At 39.0% G+C, this 25441-nt stretch overlaps 1 protein-coding gene across 2 annotated transcripts in view; it reads right to left on the reverse strand.

Annotated features, from left to right (window-relative positions):
• The window catches only part of LOC105481259 (phosphodiesterase 3A), a 312844-nt gene extending 305247 nt beyond the window's left edge, over positions 1 to 7597 (reverse strand). The window contains exon 1 of one of the 2 annotated variants that reach the window (XM_011740744.3): positions 6032 to 7597. In XM_011740744.3, the coding sequence (XP_011739046.3) occupies positions 6032 to 6991 (960 nt within the window). In that variant the 5' untranslated portion in view covers positions 6992 to 7597. Of the gene's footprint in view, positions 1 to 4419; positions 4435 to 6031 lie in introns of those variants that run through there. The other variant, XM_071072102.1, reaches the window with a different exon arrangement.
• Between the last annotated feature and the right edge of the window lie 17844 nt (positions 7598 to 25441).

A 25441-nucleotide genomic window follows, 5' to 3' on the forward strand; every position in this document is an offset into this window, starting at 1 on the left:
AGTCAAAGAGGAAATGGACAAAAGCCATCTTGCCTTGGGCTATCTTCACACATTTAGCTAACTCTCAGTTTCCTTCTCTCTAAAATCAGAATAATTCTCGTCTACTAATTACAGCCTTTTCAGAATTAAGCATTTAAAATATCAGTGCAACCAGCTGTTTACAGTCATAAACTAACTCGACATTAATACAATCAGTGCACTATTTTGAAGTGTAACATGTCCTAAATCTAACAATATTTTACCTTTGTTTCAGAGCAGACTGTAGAGGTACACCAAACTAATTTCCATTTTCCAAAATATTCTCCATGTCTTCAAAATGTAAAGTTGCTTAAAATCTAAACCATTGATGTTTAACCATGTATGTGTTAAGGACCTTCTGAAAACCTATGACACTAAGACTTTTTGCTCGTAAGAATGAACAAATGAAGTTTTGCATATAATGTCAGAGCAGAGGTGAATGAATCCTGGAGCCAGGTTAAAAACCTGCTCTAAGTTATTATATGCATTTCTCCATTATCTAAGATTTCACTGTGACTTCCCTTTTTCTTATGTTCATGTCTCATTACTCTCACTAGGCTGTAAACTTTGGAGAGACAATGCTGTGTCACATCTCTCTGTGTATTATTTGTATCATTTTTAGCACGAGGACTAATGCACAGATAAAATGTGTTGATTTGAGACCTGGTAGGTTGATTGATCAAAGGCCTTCATGGATAATGGGTAACATTAGCTACAGGTAGGATCTTCTTTTAAAACACTGGTATACATTCACAATGAACAGGTATGGCCAACTAATATTTTTTACAATTGTTATACAACACATCTTCCTCTAAACTACAACTCAGGCGCATCTGTTAGACTTTTTTTCAGTAATGAAATCTGTATATTTTATATCAATAACAGCACAAACATACATTCGCAGTTCAGAGTTAAAACAATTCCACAGTAGCCTTACTAAAAAAAAAAAAAAAAAAAAATCCTTTAATAAAAAAATACTATCGTGAAACTATATATAGGTAATTACCAAAAGGATTCAAGTTTCTATATAAAGGAATTATCTTCATTTGAACACTAATGGAACACATCTTTAGGTACAAGAATAGGAGACTGGACTTTCTGAGGGTCTTTAGAATTATTTCACAGAGGTTCATTAAACACATGAATGCAGAATATAAGCATACAATTTTTTAATCTCAATTTGAGGGGGTTTTTTTAGAAGACATAAACACCACACAGAAATGGAGCAGGAAGACTCCAATGAAGAGGAGACACATGGCAGCCAAGTAAACAATTCACCATAAACCTGTAGGGTTATGCATCACTTCCGGGAGCATAAGACATTTCGCCATCAGCCAATGCAAAAGCATGATACAATAGCTGCATTGATTATCTTCACACATCCAGGACAGTACAACTCACAACAATAACTCTTTCTCAAAAATACAACTCCCATCCTAATCCCAAAATAAACTGTTTCTTTTGATAGATAAAATAACACACGTTTTCAATGAAGTCGACATTGACTCTACTGGGCTGACACAAACCGTATTAATGGAAAAATCTCAAAATATATAGGCATACTTCTAATTTTGAGGTTTATAAACATCCTACCTTGACAGAATGAGAACTTGCTTAGAACAGAAGTAAAATTGAATTTGTAAAGCCTTTATTCAACTAGCACTCTGAAGAGATTATTTCTCAGAGCTGAATTTCCTAATAGACTACAACAAATTCACACAAATGTCACTGCAGATAGAATGAATGTTTTTTCATGCCAGTGTCACTCACCCTTGCCTGCCTGCACCCCCTCCCCCAAGGCTTTTCAAAATGTATTTCATACACAGAGTCACTGTTCTGGTTGTTTATTTAATTAACATGACAGCCCAGCATACACAGCATTTCTTTCAGTTCTACAGTTTTAACTTTTTACACTTTCGACTCAATGCAGAAAGAGTAAAATTACTGTGTTCACTCCTTCCAGCCTCTGTAAATTTATATAGATTCACTGACTATTTATGTCACTTAAAAAAGTTTTTCAGTATGCTTTAAATATCTGTATTCACAAAGTAAAATCACAATTTTTGTCCCCCACACACAAAAAAAATTCTTTTCCTTCACCTTTCCCGAGGGATAAGGAAATCTTGTTTTCCCTTTTCAGTATTTTGAGAAATTAACATTAATTAATTTTAATTCTGTCACCAAGTCAAAAGTAATCAGCATTGCTCATTGAATCACCATAAACTGAGTAACACTACTGAAATGCAGAAGTTACAATTTAATTAAAAGTCCATGATTATTTCTGAAACTTACTCAATTTGAGCAATATGTTTATATTGAAAGGCATTTAGGAATTTAAACAATGTATTCTACATTTTGAGAATAAGCAAGTTTTTTTGTCAACGAATAACAATGCCTCCCATCCAGTGCCTACCATCAAACACCATACCCATTTCTCCTATTTTTGCTTTGCTGTTGTTTGCTTTCTCTCCTAAAAGTATGTTTCTCACATCAGTGATGAAAAACTTGACTCTTCTTTTAATAACTAAGATCAAAATGGATGATGTTGTATCCATCACAAAAAATGTCATCATTAAGCGGTACAGACGCATTAATGTAACAGTCATATGCCTTTGTGTTTATCTGAAACCACAGGTAAAAATATAAAATTTTTCTTAATAGGTAATTAAAATAAAATTGCATTGGTTTGAAATCTTTCAAAAGTGAATGTGTAAGGTGGTCTCAGTAATTAGAGAGGAATGAGCAGCCAATTATAATTCTTTATTTATAAAGAGAATGGAGAGACACCCCTTCAAATACAATTTCCAAAAGCAAAAAATTGCAAAATTAAAATTTTACAATGAAAAATAACATACTAATCATGCGTAACATCTAACAGTCCAAGAAAGTCTAGGTCCCTCTGTATATTCCCATGTTTAGGGCCGAGGGCACAGTGGTACTTTGAGAGAGACATATCTGCTCCGGGATGCGAACGTCCACTTAGAAAAGATGCACCCACCTTAACAGACACTTGCCTTCTTAACACGGGCAACCAAAAAAGTAGTTTGACACACTCATCTACAAAATCAGCCTCAGTATTGTAGACACTGGGTTGGCAGGGCTAAACTAAAAGCCAAACAAACTTTATAGTTCTTTAAGCTTTAAAGAACTATAAACTTTGTTCTTTCCTGAGAATAAAGATATTCCCACTTGCATTCACAGACACCAGGGCTATAGATTTACGGTTCTTGAAAGGAAAAAAGGGAGGGAGAGAGAAAAATGTATCTGTCAGTTGGTTTCTCTTATGAGAATTTTATCATATATTCTCTTTGCACTTTTAGAACTGAGGGTCACTGAAGAGGGATAGTTCATAAGTTAACTAGCCACTGCCATTCATACAGAGAAGAAAATGATGAAATTCTCTCACCAGTAAGCCTCACAATGAGCAAAGTGCAAATAAATTCTCAAGAGGACTCTGACAGACTGTGCTTTTAAGTTCTTAAATGACTATTTAAAGTTCACTTGTTGCCTATGAGAATTGTCTTGAGTTGAAAGTAAACATTCCTTCAGAAAAAAAACAGATGATATTCAGGGGAGTGTTATATACTTATTTTATAATTATTTTGATGTTTGACTTCACAAAGTATGCAAATGACAGTGGTACACTTTGCACCCTTAATCAGAAGTTTGTTTCCTTATGATAAAACAGATAAGCCATTTACTATGTAAGCTCCTGAACTTTTCACACAGTAAGGTTAACGTATATGAGATACTGTCCTATCTTATAAAATAGTACACTGTGTTAGTTTCCACCCACTCCCCACAATTATGCTCAGCAACAACTTTTAATGGGTCATATATATAAAAACTAGCCTTCAGTGACACGCACACACTCACCCATGCCCTCATTAAAACTTCAAGTATCTCAATTTCTGCTAAATGTATTCTTGTTTTTCCATCAAGCGTAAGACATAAAGTTTCTCACTTTAGAATAATCTTCATTAACACAGCCTTTAAAAAAAATAGTGACCAAAGAAAATTACAGAAGTAGATTGCAATTACATTTTCCAACAGCATTAATCAGCAAAACATTAAATATGCAATGCTTACTTTGATAACTTTGCAGATAATTCAAATTCTCCATTTATCAATTTAAACCAGAGAAAACCAATAAAAATTTGTGGGTTAATGAACGCCACTGGTTAATTTACCTAACCACCTTCTTATCTTCTATCCACCCTTAATTTCTTAACTTATAAATGTTAATATAAAATTAAAAAATATTCCACAGGGTGAATGATACCAATTTGGAATCAAGTTGCGATTAAACCCCAGATTTTCCTTAGACATTATGGTTGTGAAGTTTGCAATAGTCACATCATATTGCCCTATAAGTTAATGAATAGTGTATTCTGAACATACTTAAAGCTGTGATATTTTCGTTTAAAAGACATTCTGTTCTATAACTGTGAAAAGAAATCAAAATGGTTAGTTTACCCTCAAATAGATAACTTACTTTACTGTAACAATTTCCAAATTTTTACCAAAACTAAGTATCAGTCAGTGGCCTGCTTTCTCCTCCACTCTTAGAGTAAGCTTAAACACAAGAAGCATTTGTTTTATCTAAACGAAAAGCAAATAACTACATTTGTTTTAAAATAAACAGACTATGATGCTGTCATCTACTCTGTTAAATAATGTCAAACAGCCATAGGTCTGTGTAATCAACTCCATTTCAGAAACAAACTAGCCACCCACACCATGGTGACTGCTATTTCTTAGAAATACCCAAATGATTATCCACAGAATAACCTTAAAAGAAAAAGCTTACTTTATCTTAGGATATTCTCTTGCTCCCTAAAGTTGTCCTAATAGTACCATAGGTAGGCATTAATTTAAAGGGAAAAGTGTAAATTTCCACTTGCTGTGTCTAACCAGCTCCTCCTCCCCATCAAGTGTCAAATCCACTTCAGACAGAGGTGAACAAATCTGCTTCAACTAGAGAAGCATATACTTCAGTATGCTTTTTTAGACACAGTATGCATTTAAAATTGGGATTTGTTTTTTTATCCCCTTTAGAGCAACTGTTCTATACTTTTAAGTCATTTAATGATAATAAGGAGACTCATCCCCAAAAGTGACTAAAGTTTTATTTACAACTTTATAATCCCAGGTTCCTCCTCCTCCCACGTTGTAGGAAGATATACATCTTGAGCAATCTTAGAAATGGCCTCCCAAATTAGTATTTCCTGTAAAATCTACATAAATCCATTTGAATTTACAAATATCCACTTAAGTATGCACATACTAAAGGAACTGTTTTGTTTTTAGTTGACACTAAAGCGCAGTTGACAATTTTGAACAATTCCAAAGTTCAGACATATTATTCCCCAAGTTGAAGTTTGTGATACAAAACACACTAGCATGGAATAATGCATGCCCCTAAATTATATTTAAAAACAAACTGGGTACTATCAGCTGCAGCCTCTCCAAAGAAAACTCACTGCAAAACCAGAAAATGTGTATCAATTCCTCGCCTTCAAGCATAGCTTGCTTTGCTCTGGAATCCTTTTACTGGTTTTCATAAATGTTTAATATCATTTCATTAAAAAGACATTTTACTTTTTAAAAAGTAGAAATCTAGTGAAATCTGTATGTTAAAAAAATCACTCATTGCTAAAAGAGTAAACTTAATTCTAAAATTTCTGCTAAGGAAGGAAAGCGTAAGAGTACCGAAAAGAGTAGGCAAGCCATACACCAGGTGTAGCAGATCTAAAAAGTTGGCCCAGCTGTGGAAGACCCTACACATGCCATCTAGTTTTTTTACTCAATCGTGTTTCAGTTGTTCCCGTTATAAAACTATTGTGTGAAGGGGGGGGGGGAACCTGCTAGTTTCTTATTAATTCTGAAGTTAGACCACTTTTCTAGGCTATCTTCCCTTTAGTTGCCAGCGCTCGGATTCTCTCCACTCTGCGCCGGTTCCCAAGTGTTTCAAGTTTCCCCAAGAGCCGAGAGAGGAGTTGCCGGTGCTTACCTGTTCCCTCGGTATACAGGGCAGGGAGGTCCTCCGATGGGACTTGCTGCTGCAGCCGGACATCTCGGCGGACACGACAGAGCTGGACCGCCTCCTCCTCTTAAACACCGGGATATCTTCCTTGGTCCCAGCAATCAGCTGGGACCCCAAATGCTCCCTTGGAGCCGCCTCCGCGGACTGCGGCAAGATTTGTTCCACGTACCTGGCCAAGAGGATCCCCAGCACGCCGGCCAAGTACGCCAGGTAAGGTCTCCAGGCGACCTTGAACCTCTCTAAGGAAATGAGGGACACGGTCCTGACCGCGCTAGTCAAGGCGATCATGAGGACGCCCAGCCTCAGCCTCAGCACCAGCCATGTCGCGGCGGCCAAGCAGCTGAGCACCACCCCCGCGGCTGGGAGCGAGAGTAAGTGATCCTCCCCGACGCCCAGCCCAATCTGGACGAGCGCTTCCCCCCCACAGCAGGCGGCCAGCAGCGCGACAGCCAGAGGCAGGCGCACCCCGGCGCGCAGGAGGTACAAGCCCATCCAGAAGAAGGCACACAGGAGACTGAAGAGCAGCGCCGAGGGCTGCAGCCAGGGGCTAAGCCGCGCGCCGCCCCCAGGAGCACCTCCCCGAGGCCCCGGGAAGACGCCCCCTTCTGCTCCCGGGGCTGCTTCCTCCTCCTCCTCCGCAGCCGCCTCCTTACACTGCTCCAGGTCACAGCCGACCTCCCCGCGAACCAGCCTCACCAGCAGCGCCAGCAGAAAGGACAGGGAGCCCGCGCACAGCGCGGAGGAAAGTTTCCGAGAGCGCCGGAGCGGCTGCAGCACTAGGTCTCCCAAGCAGCCACGGCAGCCCGAGTCCCGCGGCGATGCGGGCTCCGCACGATGGTGGCAGTCCCGGCCCGCCGTGGGGGCTTGACTCACCCCACTGTGGACGGGCTTGTCCCTGACTTGTGCAGCGTCGCCGGGCACTGCCATGGTATGGGGTGCCCTCTTCACCGAATTCCCAGTGGCCCCCCGACGCCCCCGCCCCGACCCACACGAGCGCGCGCGCGTGCACACACACACACACACACACACACACGCTCTTCCCAATTCCACCCTCGGAATCCTTCTCCCCAGGCCCACAATCCACCGAAAGTTTCAGCTTTTGAATAACTCCTGGAGAATGCTAGATGCTCCAATGAGACTTCTTCAAGTTAAAAGCTAGCACGCTCAAGTTGAAAGCAAGCACGGGCAGAAACGATCAGGATTCCCCTTTTCTCTCTTTGAATATCTTTTACAGATTATCTGTTCTACCCCCGCCCCCGACTTATATCCTCCGGGGTCTCTTCCTACTTCAGGATTTCAAAAATTGCCCAATGCATCCCGCGCACAGGAGCCGCTGACGCTGGAGGAGTCTGGGGCGCGGGGCGGGCTCCGGGCCATTCCGAGGCGCGGCTCGGCGCTGCGGGGCAGCGCGCCGGCCCGCGGCAGATGGAGGTCTCCCTTCTCTTCCTTCCTGCAGCTCTTTTTCTATCACTCTTTCTTTCTCCTCGGCCGATTCTCCCCGGCACGGCCCCAGGACGCGAATCGCCATTCCCTGGGGCAGAAAGCAAAGCCTCCCCCGCCTCTGTCAATCCAATTCATGGCAAAGGATGGAAAAAAAAAAAAGGAAAAGGGGCTGAGAAATAAAAAGTTGCTAAGTCCCGACGGAGAGAGAGCCAGACCGAGAGACTAGCGGCAGCCGCAGAAGGGAGGGAGGGAGAAGGAGCGAGCAAGAGAGGAAGGGAGGGTGAGAGGAAAGGGAGGGTGAGAAGGGAGAAGGAAATTTACTTTTTTTTTTTTTCTCCCCACTTCTTTTTGATGCAAGGTTGGTGGCGATTTGCAGTTTTGCAAAGGGGAAACGAGTGGAGACGACTGCTTGAAATTGTATAAAACTGGCAACTGGAGTGATCGACAATTCCGCTTTCTTTCTTTAAGGCAACTCCCTAGGAAAGCTTTCTCAGCCGAGCTCCCGCCCCCTCCTCCGGAGGAGGCGCTACCCTCAGCTCGATTGCTCCTTTGCTGGGAAAGCTGCCGGTTCAACATACAGGCTGGAGCAGGGGCTGCTGAGGCTGATCCACCGCCCAGCCCACCGCAGCCCCGGGGTGTGGGGGGGGGGGCGGGGCTGCGGCTGGTCCTGAGGCTGAACTCCCTAGGACGTTGGAGGGAAAAAAATAAAAAAAGATAGTGTTTGCCTACTTGGCAGATGAGAGCCAACATACTTTCTACTGTCCCTGAAAATGACAGCTACTTCTGTCTTATTCAAAGATGCTCCCAAGTCAGGTACAACAGCAGTCCAGTTTCAGGTGACACTGTAATCCTTTGGTTGCTCCTGCTGGAAGGTCTGTTTTATGAGAACCCAAGCCTGGCCTGTTGGTTCAAATGATGGAAGAATCAGCCTTACCTAGACCACAATAATATAAAAAGAAAGGAAGGAGAGGCAGCAGTCATTTAAATCCAGTGTATGAGTATTACACAACAGTTTTTGACTGTGGAAGGTAAAATTACATTGAGATTTAGTGACCATATCCTCAAAACAGGTTAACAAAGTTTAGAAGCCCAGATAGTTCATCAAAAATTAAAGAAAAACCTCAAGGGAGAGGTGAGGATAGGTGGGTTAACACTAGGAGAGATCTTAGAAGACTGACTATGGCTGCAAAATACTACATCTTTGAGCAAAGCATATGAAAAAAATCAGGACCTTAGTTATTAATGAGTAAAGGTTCATGTACAGCAGCAATGTGATATTTGAGAAACTAAAAGAAAATTTTCAAGCTAACTTTTTTTTTTTTTTGGCAGATTATGAAAAAGAATTCAGTATCTATTCAATGGGCTTAAACTCTATTGATGTTCCTTGGGATCTGGTTGTCTTTTTAAAACTAAAACAAGAATATGATACTCCACTTTTAACATGGCCATCTTAGATGTCATTTGCCCTCACTTATAATAATCTTAATCCAATTTTGTCTTAATTATCTTGACATTCCAGGTTAAAGTGTATTTACAGCCTAAAGCATTTAGATAATTGATTCAATATGCCACTGTATTTTGTGTGTAGACATGAAGCAATAAAAAAAGCCAAAAGGAGATCCTTAAGATAAAATTAATTTATGGGGACAGGGGGAGAAGATGGTTTAAGTTTTAAACAGCTTCATGGGAAGCAGCCTGCTCTAGTAGGAGGCAGATATTAATATTATGACATAAGTAGATATGAGAAACTGTAAAGGTACAGCTTCTCTCTGTCAGATGTCCAGAATTGTGCTACCACCCAGGAGTATGAGTTGGGCAGCTAGTCAATGGCAGTAGGCACCATCTGTTTAATAATTAAGGAAACAGGAGCAGCAATGTCTCTGCCAAAGACAAATGAGCCCCCTAGCATGCACACATACTTTCATGAGTTTCCTTTTTAGACATATGATTCATATGCCAGATCCTACCTGGGACACGTCGGAGTGAAAACCCTTGATTGGAAAATCGTTCATATCTGTTGGCATCAAAAATGACATATTAAAATAATAAACTGTAAAAGTCTGGCATATATCAAGGTTAAAAAGAAAAGCAGAGTAAGGGAAATTTTAGAATATTTCAATTTTATCTGTCCCCTACCCCCACAATTATCTCAGTTCTTTAGAAAATTTAATATAATAGTATCATAAAAACTGAACACTTAGGGTAGGGGAAGCAGACGTTTTTTAGAAGTTGTAACAGGAAAAAATGGCATTTGTTAATGGCAGCAAAACAAGAATATCCTAAATCCACGTGTTAAACAATAACATCCTAGAACTCTTCAATAAAATAAGGAGGAGATAATTTTTTTTTTTTTTTTTTGAGCAGAGTCTCACTCAGTCGCCCAGGCTGGAGTGCAGTGGCGCGATCTCGGCTCACTGCAAGCTCCGCCTCCCAGGTTCACGCCATTCTCCTGCCTCAGCCACCCAAGTAGCTGGGACTACAGGCGCCCGACGCCACGCCCAGCTAATTTTTTGCATTTTTAGTAGAGACGGGATTTCACTGTGTTAGCCAGGATGGTCTCAATCTCTTGACCTCGTGATCCGCCCGCCTCGGCCTCCCAAAGTGCTGGGGTTACAGGCGTGAGCCACCGCGCCTGGCCGCCATCCAGGTTTCTTTAACAAATCATAATCAAAAAGTTATTTGTCCCATCGAAAGAAAAGAAGGTAGATTTTCCCCCCATACCATCCAGAACCCAGAGGCAAGTGAACAAAAACAACAAAATGCTAACGTTAGAGAGATGCAGAAACCTGCAGGACTATACTAACTGAAAGAAGCAACTAATAATGTACCTTTAACAGAGTACATTAAATGAAATAAGCTGCAATACATAAACTGGATAGGGAGCAATCACATATCAACACTGCCCATTTTCTACAGATCGTGGTGAGTCCTAGTTTAAGAAAGTGACAACACAGCTGAAGAATAAGGAAAACGTTGTACATGCAGAAAAATAGAACATGGACATCAGAAATAAACATTTAAATTTTACTTGATAAATCTTACACTTAGCCAAATCTAGCAAACCTGTTTTTATAGTTTTTTGGGAAGAGGATCCAACCCATCACATTTGAGCTTTATTAAATATAGTTAAGCATCAGGGGATTCTATTGTAAAATTCAGTAAGTTTACATTCCGTAGTATGGGTTCAATCATTCTCTGCTACCTATCTGATTATTATATATTTATATCTAATAGGCAGCTAAAATATATGGTATCCAAAACAAAATTCTTAACTTACAATTCGCTTCCTCCCTATCCCCTATCCACCCAAAATATATTTTCTCAATATATATTTACATCCAGTAAATATATATTTACATCCCAGTAAAGAACATAACCATCTACCTAGTTGCTCAGGCCCCAGAAGAGGGAACTGCTCTTGATTCTTTCCTTTGTTTATCTTGCTTTACTTTTAGTCGATTAGGAAATCCACTGATCCTCTCTAAAATGTATTCTAAATTCATTTACTTTTCACCGTCCCTCTTATAATAACCTACCAAAGACCCATCATCTTCCTTGGCCAGGACAACTGCAGTAACTAACTGATCTTGCCCTACTTATAATTCATTTTCTATATAGCAGAGTAATACTTTAAAAATATAAATTGAATTATGTCCCTCCCCTATTTAAAATGATCCAAAGGCTACCCATTGTAGTTGCAGAATCCAGTCCTCATCACAGTCCTCATGACAGTTTTACAAGGACCTACATGATCTTTCCAAGTAATTCTCTCTGACCTCTCCTCCTATTCCAATGCTCCTACTTCACTGGTGAAGCACTATTTATTAGAGCTTTCTTCAATGACAGATAGACCCTCTGCTGTCCAGTATGGTAGCCACTAACCACATGTGGCCGTTGAATACTTGAACCATGGTTGGTGTCACTGAGGAGCGGAACTTTTGGGAAGAGGATCTAACCCATCACATTTGAGCTTTTATTTTATTTTATTTTAAATTTTAATACATTCACTTGGCTAGTGTCTACAGAAATGGAGAATGCATCTCTAATACCCCAAGCCACCTTTGTGGTCTTCATACATGTGAAATGGGAAACCATGTTCAGGGCCTTGGTATCCAGAGATTTTCACATAGCTGGCCCCTTGTGCTCCATCAAGTCTAACCTCAAATGTTACTTCATTTCCGAAAGGCTTTTTTCCCAAGAATCTTATCAAAAACTTGTTGGACACCCCATGTGCACATACACACTTTTTCTCTCACTATCATCCTACCCTATTTCATTGTATTTATATCACTTATCACTATATAAAATGGTCTTGTTCATTTATTTGTTTTCTCACTTATCATTTATCTCTGTTCACTAGGGTGTTAGTGCCATGTGAACAAGGACCATGAATATCTTTCTTGTTTGCTGTGTATCTCCAATTACCAGAATAGTGCCTGGCATATGATGGAAGCTTGTCTTAGTGTGTTTATTGTTGCTATGAAAGAATACCTGAGATTGGGTAATGCATCATGAGGTGATTTAATCATATGAACATCACAGAATATACTTACACAAACCAGATGTGTGACCTACTACACATCCCGGTTATATGGTATAGCCTATTGCCCCTAGGCTACAAATGTGTACAGCATGTTACTGTAGTAAATACTGTAGGCAGTTGTAACACAAGGGTAAATGTTTGTGTATCTAAACATAGAAAGGGCACAAAGTACCGTATTGTAATCATACGGGACCACTGTGGTATATGTGGTTTGTCATTGACCAAAACATTGTTAGCAGTGCAAGCCTATATCAATACTTACATTACTCATCTATTAGAGAAATAGGTAATTGTCAAAGTTTTGAAAACTTTGTATTGATTACCTGATGAAATGTCTACAATCCATAGCAGTTTTCTGGTAGGCTTAAGGACAAAGCAGTGTAAACCTGCTTTTCAGTAATGTGTAAGCTGAGAAATTAGGAGACACCTAAATATGAGTGACTGACTAAGATGTCATAGCTCACATTACGATTTAGGACATAGTCTCCAACTGTGCCAATTAACAACAATAGGGGATTAACTTAAGATTTAAAAAAGTAAACATTTTGCCAAGATAGACTTTATTAATACTTATTATTTCACATATAGTCAGAGAAAAATGCAGAAACCTTGCATTTTTAGATGCATCATCTGCCTTTTTTTTAATGCTGCCACTCAAAATGCAGTGCCTGCCCAATAAATTGCTGATAAACAGCCAAAGGCTGAATTCTTATTGACTTCATGAGCAAATAGTTCAGGTTTACAGCAGCTACTGATGTACAGGCCAGTCTAAAATGTTAGAAATTAAGGATGATTTGCATTTTTAAGCTGGAGTGTATTATTGAGAAACCTGTGAAGGTTGCTGATAGAAAGGAAGATATAAGTATAGCCTATTTCTTTGTTCTATTATATTTCAACACCACTGAATTTTAAAGTTAGTTTTACTTACCTGTAAGTGTTATAATAGCACCCAAACTGCTACTTTTTATATGTGATAGAAGGATTCCAGGACAAAATTTATATACAGCATAGAAACATCCTTGATCTATAAATGTGATGCTCTTTTGCATGAAATATACCAAGGTCTCTAAATATTAATGGAGTGTTTTAAGCTACCTTATCATTTTGGAGAAAATTCTAATAAGCAGCCAAATGTCTAAAATTAGGCAATTGATAGAAGGGAAAATAGGAAAAAAGAACACAGATAATTTACTAATTGAAAATCTACCCTGAGTAATTGATCACCTACTGCTCTTTTCCTTTATAACTATCTAAGGAGAACACACATTTAAAATTAGAATGGAATTTTAAAAAGAGTTAAATAACCACTCATCTCTATGTAAATATAATTGAAAATACTGTCACTTGACTAGTTATCTTATCTTACTTATATTTACAATTCTTTTTTTATTTGTGGCTGTGTTGGATCTTACAGAATCTAGAGCTATTTGTTATATCATCTATCATCTCTCAAATTCTTTTCTCCCCCAAAGTTTTAGCCTCAAAAGGGCAGTTTCATTTATGACTATGAAATGTCTAGTTGGCTTTCACACAACAACTATGTTGTGAGAGTAGAGAAAAAGTGTTAAAATACAGTATTTAAAAAATAATTACCTATAGAACCTATAGAAAAGAAATAATCAGTGTCTAAAAATACTTAATATTTACACTTAAAGACTTAGACTCAAATACAAAAATCAAAATGCTTAATGTTTAGTATCTCTCCCACTAATACAAAGGTCAGAAAAGAAGCATCATCTGAGATCGTCAGTATAATCAATATCTTGTATTCAGTGACTAAAAAGGAAGTGCTCATACTAGTTAATCTGAGTTGTTCTCTGCCTGAAACTGTAAGGCATTTTTTTCATTCTACCGGAACCACAGAACTATGGTAACTTTCCACAGAAATGGCAAATTACATACAGAGCTTAGGCTCAATGAGTTCCTTTAGCCAAAATCTAGAAATAGGGCATTTTGAGCTCAGTAAGAACAGTAAGTGATGCATGGAAGAAATCAATGTGGTTCTCCCATTCCAGAAAATGGAGAACCTCCAAAATATAGGTAAAAATGTGAGTTTTCTCTGATAATGTCTCCTCTTCCTGACCGAATCTTTACATTTATTTTTTAATTTTATTTCTTATTTGTTTTGTTTTTTGCTTTCTAAAGATCCTTCAATGAGAAATTTTAGTCCATTTACATTTGAGAACTAATTTGGCATTGTTCTGATTTTGTTATTATAATTAATATAGTACATAAAAAGATATAGATGACACATAATTAAGAGTTCTGGAAGTTATGGGTGACACACAGTTAAAAAGGGCCAGAGAAAGGTCTCAGATTCTCCTATATTAAAATAATTATTATCACTCACCATGTATCTTATCTAATTTCATACCTCAAATATCAATTATTCAAGGGACTGAAGAAAAGCCCAGAAGAAACTCGTACAAGTCATTTCATTACTGCATATTAATATTGGAGAGTTCCCTTAAATTTACTCATATAGGTTTATTTGAGAAAAAGGGATTTCTTATCTATAAATATGTTTATACCCCAATAAGAAAGTCACTCAAACAGGTGTTCTGTTTTGCTACTCTATAAAATAAGAGTTCACGATAAAATTTCGAACCAATCTGCTGAATTTTCTCCCATAGAAATGCTAATTGTTCTACTAAAATTTCCATACATCTCCTTTCTTCTAGACCTTACTAAAAAGCCAATATTCCTACCCAACTGGAACAAGATTGTAGAACACAGGGATGCATCCTTAACCTTATAAAAATGCCTTGGAATTTTTAATGAGCAGAAGTGGTCAGAACCTCAGTCATGCATCTCATCCAATAGATGGTTCTCCTGTAGCTCAGTGCTCCATAACCCAGGCTGAAGTTGGCTCAGCACCACCTTGGGATGGAAGAGGGCCACCTACTGAATCACCGCCACCACATCCTGCAGCATCCTCCATCCAAGTCTTCCCTGGGCCCACCCCTGCTGAACTCCCAAGGTCAGAAGAGATCACAGCTTTAGAGCATTTCATTACAAATTTTAAATTTCCAGTCTCTGGTTTTCATATTGCATTTCAAGATCAACATCCTTATTAGTAGTCGTATATTTTTTATTTTGAAATTTTATAACACCTTTTCCACTGGGAAATTCCAAGCAGGCTACTGAACTTCATTGCCACACAGGCAGAAATCCACATAACACCCCTGTGAAGGAGGTGTTAAATGACAGAAAGAGAGAGAGAGCGCGCACCATCACCTACTCTTACAAAAGTCCAATCCTTAATAATTAATGAATGAAAAGACATCTTGAGTCCAGTGGTCACTGGGAGTAATTGGCGTATATTTTCTCAGCTGCCTCTGAATGAAAATGGTAATAATTTAACCAATATATTTGGGCTGACAGCTAGGCTAAATTAAGTTCTCTCTTGCACCCAAGCAGTAGAACTAAGTGGGATCTGAACAGACTACTCTCTGTTACCACTTGATTGTGGAAAACTCACATGTGGTGCTCAGTAACTGAGTATTTCAAGTCCTGCTCACATTTACAATGTCTTTCTCTATCCTCGGTTAAAAGGTCCTGAAAATAGGGAGGACACAAGATTACATTTGTTTTATACCTTTTCTCTGTCCTCAATCCTTATGTAAAAGCTTTTGGCATTTAAATGATAATATAAGAGGTTACTTTGAGTGATAAAATCAAGAGTCCAGCTATCCAGATGAAATTACATGACATAAATGTATAGTTCATAGTATAGCTTGGTGGTTATCAGCCTCATATTGAATGCCTCCTTTTATAACAAATATTTTATAGTATCACTGTAGCAGACACTATCGGTTCCCCTCCCATATTCCCTAGTCTGTACACACCAGTGACATCCTATTTCTGGTCTCTGCTGAGGGACTTCTGGCTGCAGAGAGTACTTGGCTCACACACATTGTGGCAGTCCAGAAGATGATAGCCTGACAGAATATAAAATGACCTCATACAGGTTCAGACAATTGGGAGGAGAAGGTGGTTGGGGCAGATCTTCTACCTAGGAACACAGTCAATGTTCCACTATACCCAAAACTTTGGATGTGGCCTAAACACATTGGGCATCACGTGCCAGTAGACTAGCAAGCAAAGAAGTTACTATACTGATTTTCATGACCAGATAGGGTTACTGCTACACATTCAAGACAGGGAAAGATATGACTGAAACTCAGAGAATTCATGGAGGTGCCCTAATGTGGTTTGGATCTATGTCCCCAACCAAATCCCACGTCCAACTGTAATCATCAGTGTTGGAGATGGGGCCTGGTGGGAGGTGATTGGATCATGGGGTCAGATCCTTCATAAATGGTTTATCACCATCAGTTCTCGTGATAGAGCTCTCATGAGATCTGGTTACTTAAAAGTGTGTAGCACCTCCCCTCACTCTGTCTTGCTCCTGCTCCCACCACGTGAGATGCTTCACTCCCCCTGTGCCTTCTGCCATGATTGGAAGCTTCCTGAGGCCTCCCCAGAAGCAAAAGCTGCCATGCTTCTTGTACAGTCTGCAAAACCATGAGCCAATTAAACCTCTCTTCTTTATAAATTTTCCAGTTTCAAGTATTTCTTTAAAGCAATGTGAGGACAAACTAACACATACCTCTTGATGCTTCCATTCCAAGGGATAATCTGATAAGAACAGGGCAAGTTAAGGGTCCAGAGGTTTCATGGATCTAGGTCTATGTTACCCAACTAGGCCAATGACTTAGGCTAATAGAAGTCCTGACTGAGAGTAAAGGTGAGGAGACTCCAGAGTGGGGGCAGAAGAGGAAGCTTCCATCAAAAGAAGGTACTAACCTGGGGCAGGACAAAAAAATATGGTGATATATTAATATGCTTCCATTCCAAGGGATAATCTGATAAGAACAGGGCAAGTTAAGAATCCAGAGGTTTCATGGATCTAGGTCTATGTTACCCAACTAGGCCAATGAGGCAGAAGAGGAAATATCACCTATAGGTGATATTTCTATTTGTCTTAGAAATTGTGTGTGTGCATGCGTGTGTGTGTGTGTGTGTGTGTGTGTGTGTGAAGTGGGTGGGGACTGGGTATCCCTTTGTAGAATGAGTAACGGAGCAGATTAACGTAAAGCAGAACATGAATGGAGCTGGATGATCCAGCAGGTGGATTGTAGCAGATGATGGTAGCGCTCCCATCATCAGCCCTCACTTTCCCTGTAAATGCCTACAACCCTTTCTGCAAACACTTGTGCTTCCTTGTCTACAGGGAGCCTCTGAGGAAGCTCCCAGACTCCAATAATGCAAAGCAAAGCAAAATAGTGCTTATGTGGGTCTGGAATAGCTTTTACTTTAAAAACTGCACTCCTCGCCTTGTGCATAACAACACTGTACACTTGTGTACCTCTCTGTGTGCTTCAGAACCTCTGTGACCCGTCAGTCTACACACACTACATATCCCAGTCTCCAACCAGTGGTTTTTGGATCCTTCCTCATTGGAGTTCTCCATTCAATAAAATGTTGTATCCACTGTCTCAAGTGTTGATTTTATTATTTAGGCTTCTGCACTTTAATCACTTTGCTTTTCCCTGGCATGGTATTTTGCCAAGTAAGAGGCTCTCGTAGCACAACTCTGGGACCCCTCCATTTCCAGAGATAACAGGCTTGACTTTCTCTCAGCCCCAGAGAGGCCAACTTAGATAATGACTGTTGAAAATATCATTTGAAAATGCTATTTTTTAAACAAAAACCTTTATTTTTACATGTTTTCAGAGTCACAGTAGTGGAAGGGCCTAAATATAGTACAAATGTAGTTATCTCTAGCTACATTTAGGAAGGTTGGCCGGGATTATATTTTTGAAAGTTGTAATCATTTTCACGAGAATGGCAATAGCAGAATATACTGGTCCTTAATATTTTAAGCATTTAGTCAAAAAGGGTCACATCTTTACCTCTCAGGCATTATGTAAGTTGGAAAGGAGGTTCATACTTGATAAGATTTTTTATGAATTTGGGCTTGGACACATTCGAAGTAACAGGTGAAGAAAGAAACAAAATATGTCACACAAGTTGTCATCTAGAAGAGCCCTCAGGAAATCAATACCATAGTTTCTGGGGAAAAGGAGGCTGTAAGAGTCTAAACCAGTACGTCGAATGGGAAGAAAAGAGTGCCACTCCGGAAAAAGAAGGAACAAGTCTGTACAGTTTAATCTAATATGGAGAATGCATTTTTTATTATCTCACCATGAGTACCACTGAACTGAAATGAAGATGAGGCTATCCTGCAATGCGGGGGGTGTCAGAGATGTGAGCAGGGTCATGTGATAAGCATGAGCCAGTAACTAAGGAAGACAGAAAGAGATACCATAAGATACTTCAGCAGCTATGGCAGTTGTTAGGAGGTATGTTCTTTACAGTAATCACTATTTTGACTCATTCTGTAACTGTAGCACCATATTCATCTATGCCCTGACTAAAATGCCCTTGGAAAATCAGATTGTGAATACGAACTTCAAAAGGTATCCTTTGTCCCTTTTTCCACTTCCATGTTAATTATTAATATATCACCATATTTTTATGTCCTGCCCCAGGTTAGTACCTTCTTTTGATGGAAGATATTGGGCAAAATATTACAGTAACTAGGCAAAAACTTCAGGCATACATCTAACAATATCAATAGTAAACACTTCAAAGAAGAATAAAATGTAGCATAAAATGTTCAGATGTAGAAGTCATCCTTTTATTGTAAAAATAACATGGACTAAAAATAGATAAAAGACATTTTTATTAATAAATGTACAAAAATGCCCAAATTATATTTAGACACACTTAACTAAATAAAAATGGTGATTTGGTGGGTTCAGTTTGTATCTGTACTAAAGTTACTAAAAAACTATAGATTCCTACATAGGTGTTACCCTAAAATAATGTGAATATTTCAGATTGACTAGAAATAAACTATTATCCAGCTAAAATGTAAACTCACCAATTCTCACTAAAACTTTATTTTTAATCATATTTATCCAATCTCAAATTGAGCCTTCTTAGGAAAGATCGTTAAAATATTGTAGAAGAAATGAACAATTCTTCACCTGAGTGTTTATTTCTCTCTCCTTGGACCATGGCCTGAATTTGGTTTGGGAAAGAGTCACAGTTCAGATTTTTCCACAGGCCTTCTTGACCTACACAAGTCGGCTTGCTATAAACGAAACCCCTGCAGCTTTCCTATCCTGGCAAAGCTGGGAAAGCCATAAATACTTTTGGCAAAGTAGAACCCTAAAATAAGACAAGGTTTTTTATTTCAAGATCATATAACATTGGTCAAAGTGGCATACTGAGGCAACTAGCTAAAACATATTTTTAAAGCAAATATGTGGTGATATAGAAATATTTCTCACACTAATCCATGTCAACGACCTAGTTGAGGTTTTACAACACTGGGCCGTATAAGATACGTTGTTTTGGATGGAGATTATAAACAAATCTGGATTCTGCTGGTTGAAAGGAAAAGGTGCTGATGTGCTTTAGCCCCTCAGAAACAGAGCTCCCACCCAGAGGGGTTTAAAGTATCAGAAACTTAAGAGCACTCCTTAGGCCAGTGGTTTCCAAACTGTCGTGCATTTCAGAATCCACCGGAGGACTTGGCGAGGCTCAACCCCAGAGTTTCTGATTCGCTAGGTCAAAGGGAAGCCTGGAAATTTGTTTCTCACAAATTCCCTGGAACTGCTAATTCTGCTGGCTCCAGGATCACACTTCAAGAACTACTGCATTAGACTGGCTTGGACATCACAGTAACCCTTCAGAAGAAAGAGACCCTCAAGTCCCGCCCCATCAATACTGCATTTTCATCTATTACTTACTTGTGCTAAATTCACTAAGTTATCTACTTGGTGAATACTTGATATTCAGTTTGTTGAGGGTTAATCATTTGTACCACCCAAGTTCAGAATTTGAAAAGCTAATCAGAAGTCAAAGTAAAGAGAAAGTCCCAAACCTAGGGCTCCCATTTCTTTCCCCTCTCTGTAGGTTTCATTATCATCCCGAAATCTACTGAATTGCAAAGAACCACAAGTGATGATTAGTTTGCATTGAAAAAATTTGGTTCTCATTGACATTGTTTTTTCTCAAAGTGGATTCATATTCTTAGCTACCCCACTGGGTCTACTATAAATACAGCACCCTAAAATGGTACAATGTATTTTTAAATGTCACATTATTTCACATAAGTACGATAATATAAAATAATATACGGCAACATAATATTTTAATTATGGCAGTGCGTAGCATGGTAGATTGCACTGTTTTCCCTGAGCCCTCCCTACACTTCCCTGTGAGAGGATGACATACCCCAGCCCTTTGGCATCTGCTTTCCCTTCTCAGTGACACTAGCTCACTTCCTACCACGTTGACACTTGCCTTGGCTATGTGATTTGCTTTGGTCAATTATCCCAGGTCATCATTATCTTCTGTCTGCCATCAAACTGACATTTCCTGGGTAGAAGCTGTTCCTCTGGCCTTGTTCTTGAATGGAAATGATATGGAGCAGAGCCCCAGCTGACATGCATCATGAGTGAGAAATAAACCTGTTTTTCAAAGCCACTGAGATTTGAGATTTATGTGATACCACATAACTCAGCAAAAGTACAATATGAATATACAGAATACATAACATAAGAGAGGCACTTTAAATGACCTCCTTTATTGAGAAAGTGTCATGGAGAATATGAAGAGGATACCTGGAATTTACACTATTTCATTTGCACTAAATCTGAGATCCAGAAAGGTTAAATGATTTTCCTAAAGTCATACGCTTAACTATGAGTATTTTCAAGCAAATGGAAGAGAAAGACCAGTAATTGAGGGTCATGTTAGAAAATGTGCGAGTCTATACAGTTCACTGATGTCTAACATACAAACATGCAAGTGCTACATTGGAGTTTAAAAAGTAATCTGTGTTGGAAACTGGCTGTCTCAAATTTAAAACCGAGTTTGCTTAACCAGCAATCATTGTCATCATACTACTGCTGTGGAAGATACATACAGGGCTGCAATGAGGCCCCCAGCAAGCTAATGCCCAGATCACTTACCAGATGTAAAATGATTGTGAAGAAAAATACAATAGGTTGCTGCTACAAAATATTTGAATCTTATAACACATTTCCTTCAATCTAATTATTTGTCTACCAAAAAAATCTGTCAATGTGTATCTCCATTTCTAGCTTACTTAGGGGAAAAAATACACTGTTCAGGCTAAAGTGAACAGCTTATTCAGTTGTATTTCTCATTGCATAATAGAATTGCTCTTCTCCTCACCCCTCTCCAAAATCCCCAGCATCTTTCTTACTTGCAAATAACACATGGCATTTCCTTTGTTGGATAATTAATCGCTCCACTCAGCCCACACTATCAAGGTAGGTTGACTTCACTTTTGACTTCAGGACTGGCTAACATGAATCACATAAATAAGGCAATATAAAATAATATATGGCAACAGAATTTCTTTAATGTACTTGAACAGTGAGTAGCATGGTAGATTATATGGTTTCCCCAAGTCATTTTTACCCTTCCCTGTGAGAGGGGATGACATATTCCAGCCCTTTGGCATCTGCTTGCCCATCTTAATGACCCATTTTCTAACCCATTTTCTACCATGTTGACACTTGCCTTAGCTATGTGTAACCCACAACCCATCCCCCTGCCCTGGTGATTGGTTCATGTATGGGTATGTGACCTTGTGGGGGCCATGACGACAAGATCCAAAATAGTTGGGAAAGAGAGGCTATTCCTTCCACACTAAATGTGGAATCCGGAACTGCAGTGGTCAGTTTTTAATTAAGAAAAGAGATCATGTCTGCAAATGAATTCAATATGTGGGGGGAAATTAACCCAAGATGAAGAACCAGGTAATTCTTTGAGCCTCAACATCAAGCCAGCCAAACTTCCAAAGTTTATTGGTCATTTGAATCAATAAATTCCCTTTGTGTTTAAGCCAGCTTGACATTGGGATTTTTCTTACTTGCGATTAAGAGTCCTAAATTATAACATAGTAAATTAACAAGGTTGGCATTTTTCAGCCTCTTACGTGTTTAGAAAATGCAGGTTAGCCTCCCTGACATTCACAAACTCTGGGTGACTGACAAGATTATTTTGGCTGGGATGTCAAACTCTGAGCCTAGGTAAACTGACCAAGGTAAATGTCACCCTGTAAGGCTTATTAACAGCCAGCTGTTTTGCTATGAATTCTAAGGTTATCAAGCTTCCAATGTCATCCTGACTTTTTCTTTTAAATATATACAGATTATTGGGTAGCCTTATCCTGTTTTATTTTAGAGATGAGCTCAAAAGAGGAAACCCTTCTCTTCATGAAATTTGGAGTTGTTAAACAAATCAACAGGTATTTATTGAATAATCACGTTTGCCAGCCTAGTGTTAGTGTGTTGTATTCTGTAAGAATAAGTTTTTTTGAAGCAATCTTCTATAAAGAATGCTGCCTGGTAAGTTCAAAACAGAGGTCACAATCATGCTGACAAATTACTAGGCTCAGACTTTTATTATTATTGATACACAGAGAGTTTTTTTAACTGAAGGTTCTATAAAGAAAAGTATTAAATAAGAATGGCCGGCCGGGCGCAGTGGCTCATGCCTGCAATCCCAGCACTTGGGAGGCCGAGACGGGCGGATCATGAGGTCAGGAGATCAAGACCATCCTGGCTAAAATGGTGAAACCCCGTCTCTACTAAAAATACAAAAAACTAGCCGGGCGAGGTGGCCGGTGCCTGTAGTCCCAGCTACTCGGGAGGCTGAGGCCGGAGAATGGCGTAAACCCGGGAGGCGGAGCTTGCAATGAGCCGAGATCGCGTCTCTGCACTCCAGCCTGGAGAGAATCCGTCTCAAAAAAAAAAAAAAAAAAAAAAAATGGCCTCGCAGTTTACTTGCATTTATATATAACATATTAGTAATGATACTGAGTACAGTTTGGAATTCTTTTCTAATTCTATATATTGACTCAGTGAGACTAGTGAAATGTCTCTGTTCAGGTACAGCACAATTTTCTTTATCTGTTGTCAATTTAACATGCACATCCTCTTCTTTATACCTCTAGCTCTTCTATATTGGGATAATTACGTCTCTACTAAAAATACAAAACTCAGCCGGGCATGGTGGTGCACGCCTGTAGTCCCAGCTACTCGGGAGGCTGAGGCGGGAGAATCACAGGAACCTGGGAGGTAAGGTTGCAGTGAGCAGAGATGGCACCACTGCACTCCAGCCTGGGTGACTGAGCGAGACTCCATCTCGAAAAAAGGAAAGATAATTAGTCTTTGTATCAAATTCCACATTACTAATAGTAGAAAAAAATCTTACTTTATATCTACAACTGCTTTTCAGATTTTAACACAGAGCCTTCATAAACTATATGTAGTTAAATATGAAGGCTGTTTCCCTCCTTGCTGTCGGCTAAATGGCTACTGCTAGTATTTATTATACAGGGACTGGCTTCTGTCTCTATTTGAGCAGACCGGCAACTTTCTGTCTTCTCTGAGTGCTCTTTGTCTGCCACCTCTGTGTTCTGCCAGAGCTGTCGCCGTTGCAAGGAGGGGGTGTATATCCTACTGCTTTTTGGCTGGGAGAATAAATTCCAGCTTAGGTCCAAGTTGAAAATGAATCCCCCAGTAGGCAAAAACATGGACTCTAGTATACTTCCTGTGCACCCCATTAAAAACCCCTTTGGCCTCAGCAGCCTGGAGTTTTACAGTGGAACCATTTCATGCTTAATAACATGTTCTACGCAAGGCACCATGGGAAATACAAAGGCATGGGCCATACTGTCTGCATTGAGACATGCAAACTCTTGCATGGGCGACAAGATTTGTTTGTACACGGAAACACGCACACATGTGCATGCACACACACAGGCACACACCTTGGAACTAATGTGACACAGTGTACTGAGAAATAATAAATGTATGATACTGATAGTTTATTCAGGAGAAGAAATCAAGGTAAGTTCAATTAGTCAAGAAAGACTTCATAAAAATCTAACTTGATTGGTGCTCTGGAGGCCAGGAAGGACTTGAAAAGTTACGTGAAGTCTGGGCTGGCCAAAGGAAAGCTTCTCCAAGTGAGCTGAACCCTAATATCAATTTAGTTAAAAAACCTGGTCCAACAATTGCTTGTCATAATGTAGGCCACATGTGTATAGACCGAATTCTTCCCGTTTTAATTGCTTATTTTGGCTCTATAAAATCCCAGTCTATATCTTTTTGGCTTTCATTTGGTAATGCATATTTAAACAAGTTTCTAATGTTGCATTTGTTGAAATCCAGCAGAACAGTGGCTTGTATTTTAAACCTGATTGTCCTTGTGTGAAAAACCACTAAAGTTTTTGAAACGCTTCAAAAAATACTTCATGCTTAAGAGTCATCAAGTAAGCCATTATATCAGTTTTCTAAGTGAAGCCATAAGCGTGCTGTTCTCTTGGTTTATTAACTGATCTGTTTGTTAGAAACCTTTATTATAAATCCAGTCACTCTGCAAATATTTCTCTAATGCTTTTAAAATAAATAAAACCCAAACTTTGCCTTTAAGCAGCAATAAAATCAGGAATGCATCAAAGCAAGAAATTCAAAGTACAGCTCGATGTGGCTGTGAGAGAGCGCCCCTGTTCAAAGACATTGGAAAATGATCCGGGAAAGGTGTAATATTTATATGTCAAGTCTATCTTGATGCAGCTTTAGATCATATTTGAGAAAAAAATTTCCAGCCAGTGACCATTGATTTTTTGGAATATGTTCATTGGCTTCATTTGTTACTTGGACTTAATTATAAATATATACATTTATATATTATGCGTTATACTACAATTTTAAAAGTGAGGGTATCTCAAGAGTTTGTGTTATAGTAATATATATCAAACAAATAAAAGGTAAACAATTTACTTAAACTGAAGTGCTCTACTTGTGAAGTCTAAAAGAAATACTTTGTGCTTCACAATTTTGAAGCAACAGCCTGATCTTATCTAGTCAGATGCCTTTAACAAAACAGACTGGTGAGAGGGGTGAAGGGTGAACATGTTACTCACTGAATCTAGAAATGACAAATTATTCATCATACTAAAGGAAATAGCACACAGGCCCATCATGTAAGTTTATTTTACTCATTAAATCCTGATTTCTACGTCAGCTTTTTCTATCTTTCTCACAGATGCAAAACTGTAAATGAGTCATGGTAGGATGCTTCCCATGAGAATTATTTTTCTCAGGAAGAATGAAGGAAGTATAGTCTTATGCTGTCCTTCTGAAGTTCACAAAGCTTTTGACTAAGATACTCTTAGTGAATAAGCTATTTTTCATTGTCTCTAATTTAAGACATTTGTTTTTTTAAAACATATTTTCCAGAAAATGTTCGTTGTATTGCTGCCTGTATCT

Source organism: Macaca nemestrina, chromosome 10 (genome assembly GCF_043159975.1).
Source record: "Macaca nemestrina isolate mMacNem1 chromosome 10, mMacNem.hap1, whole genome shotgun sequence".
Classification (NCBI taxonomy): domain Eukaryota; kingdom Metazoa; phylum Chordata; class Mammalia; order Primates; family Cercopithecidae; genus Macaca; species Macaca nemestrina.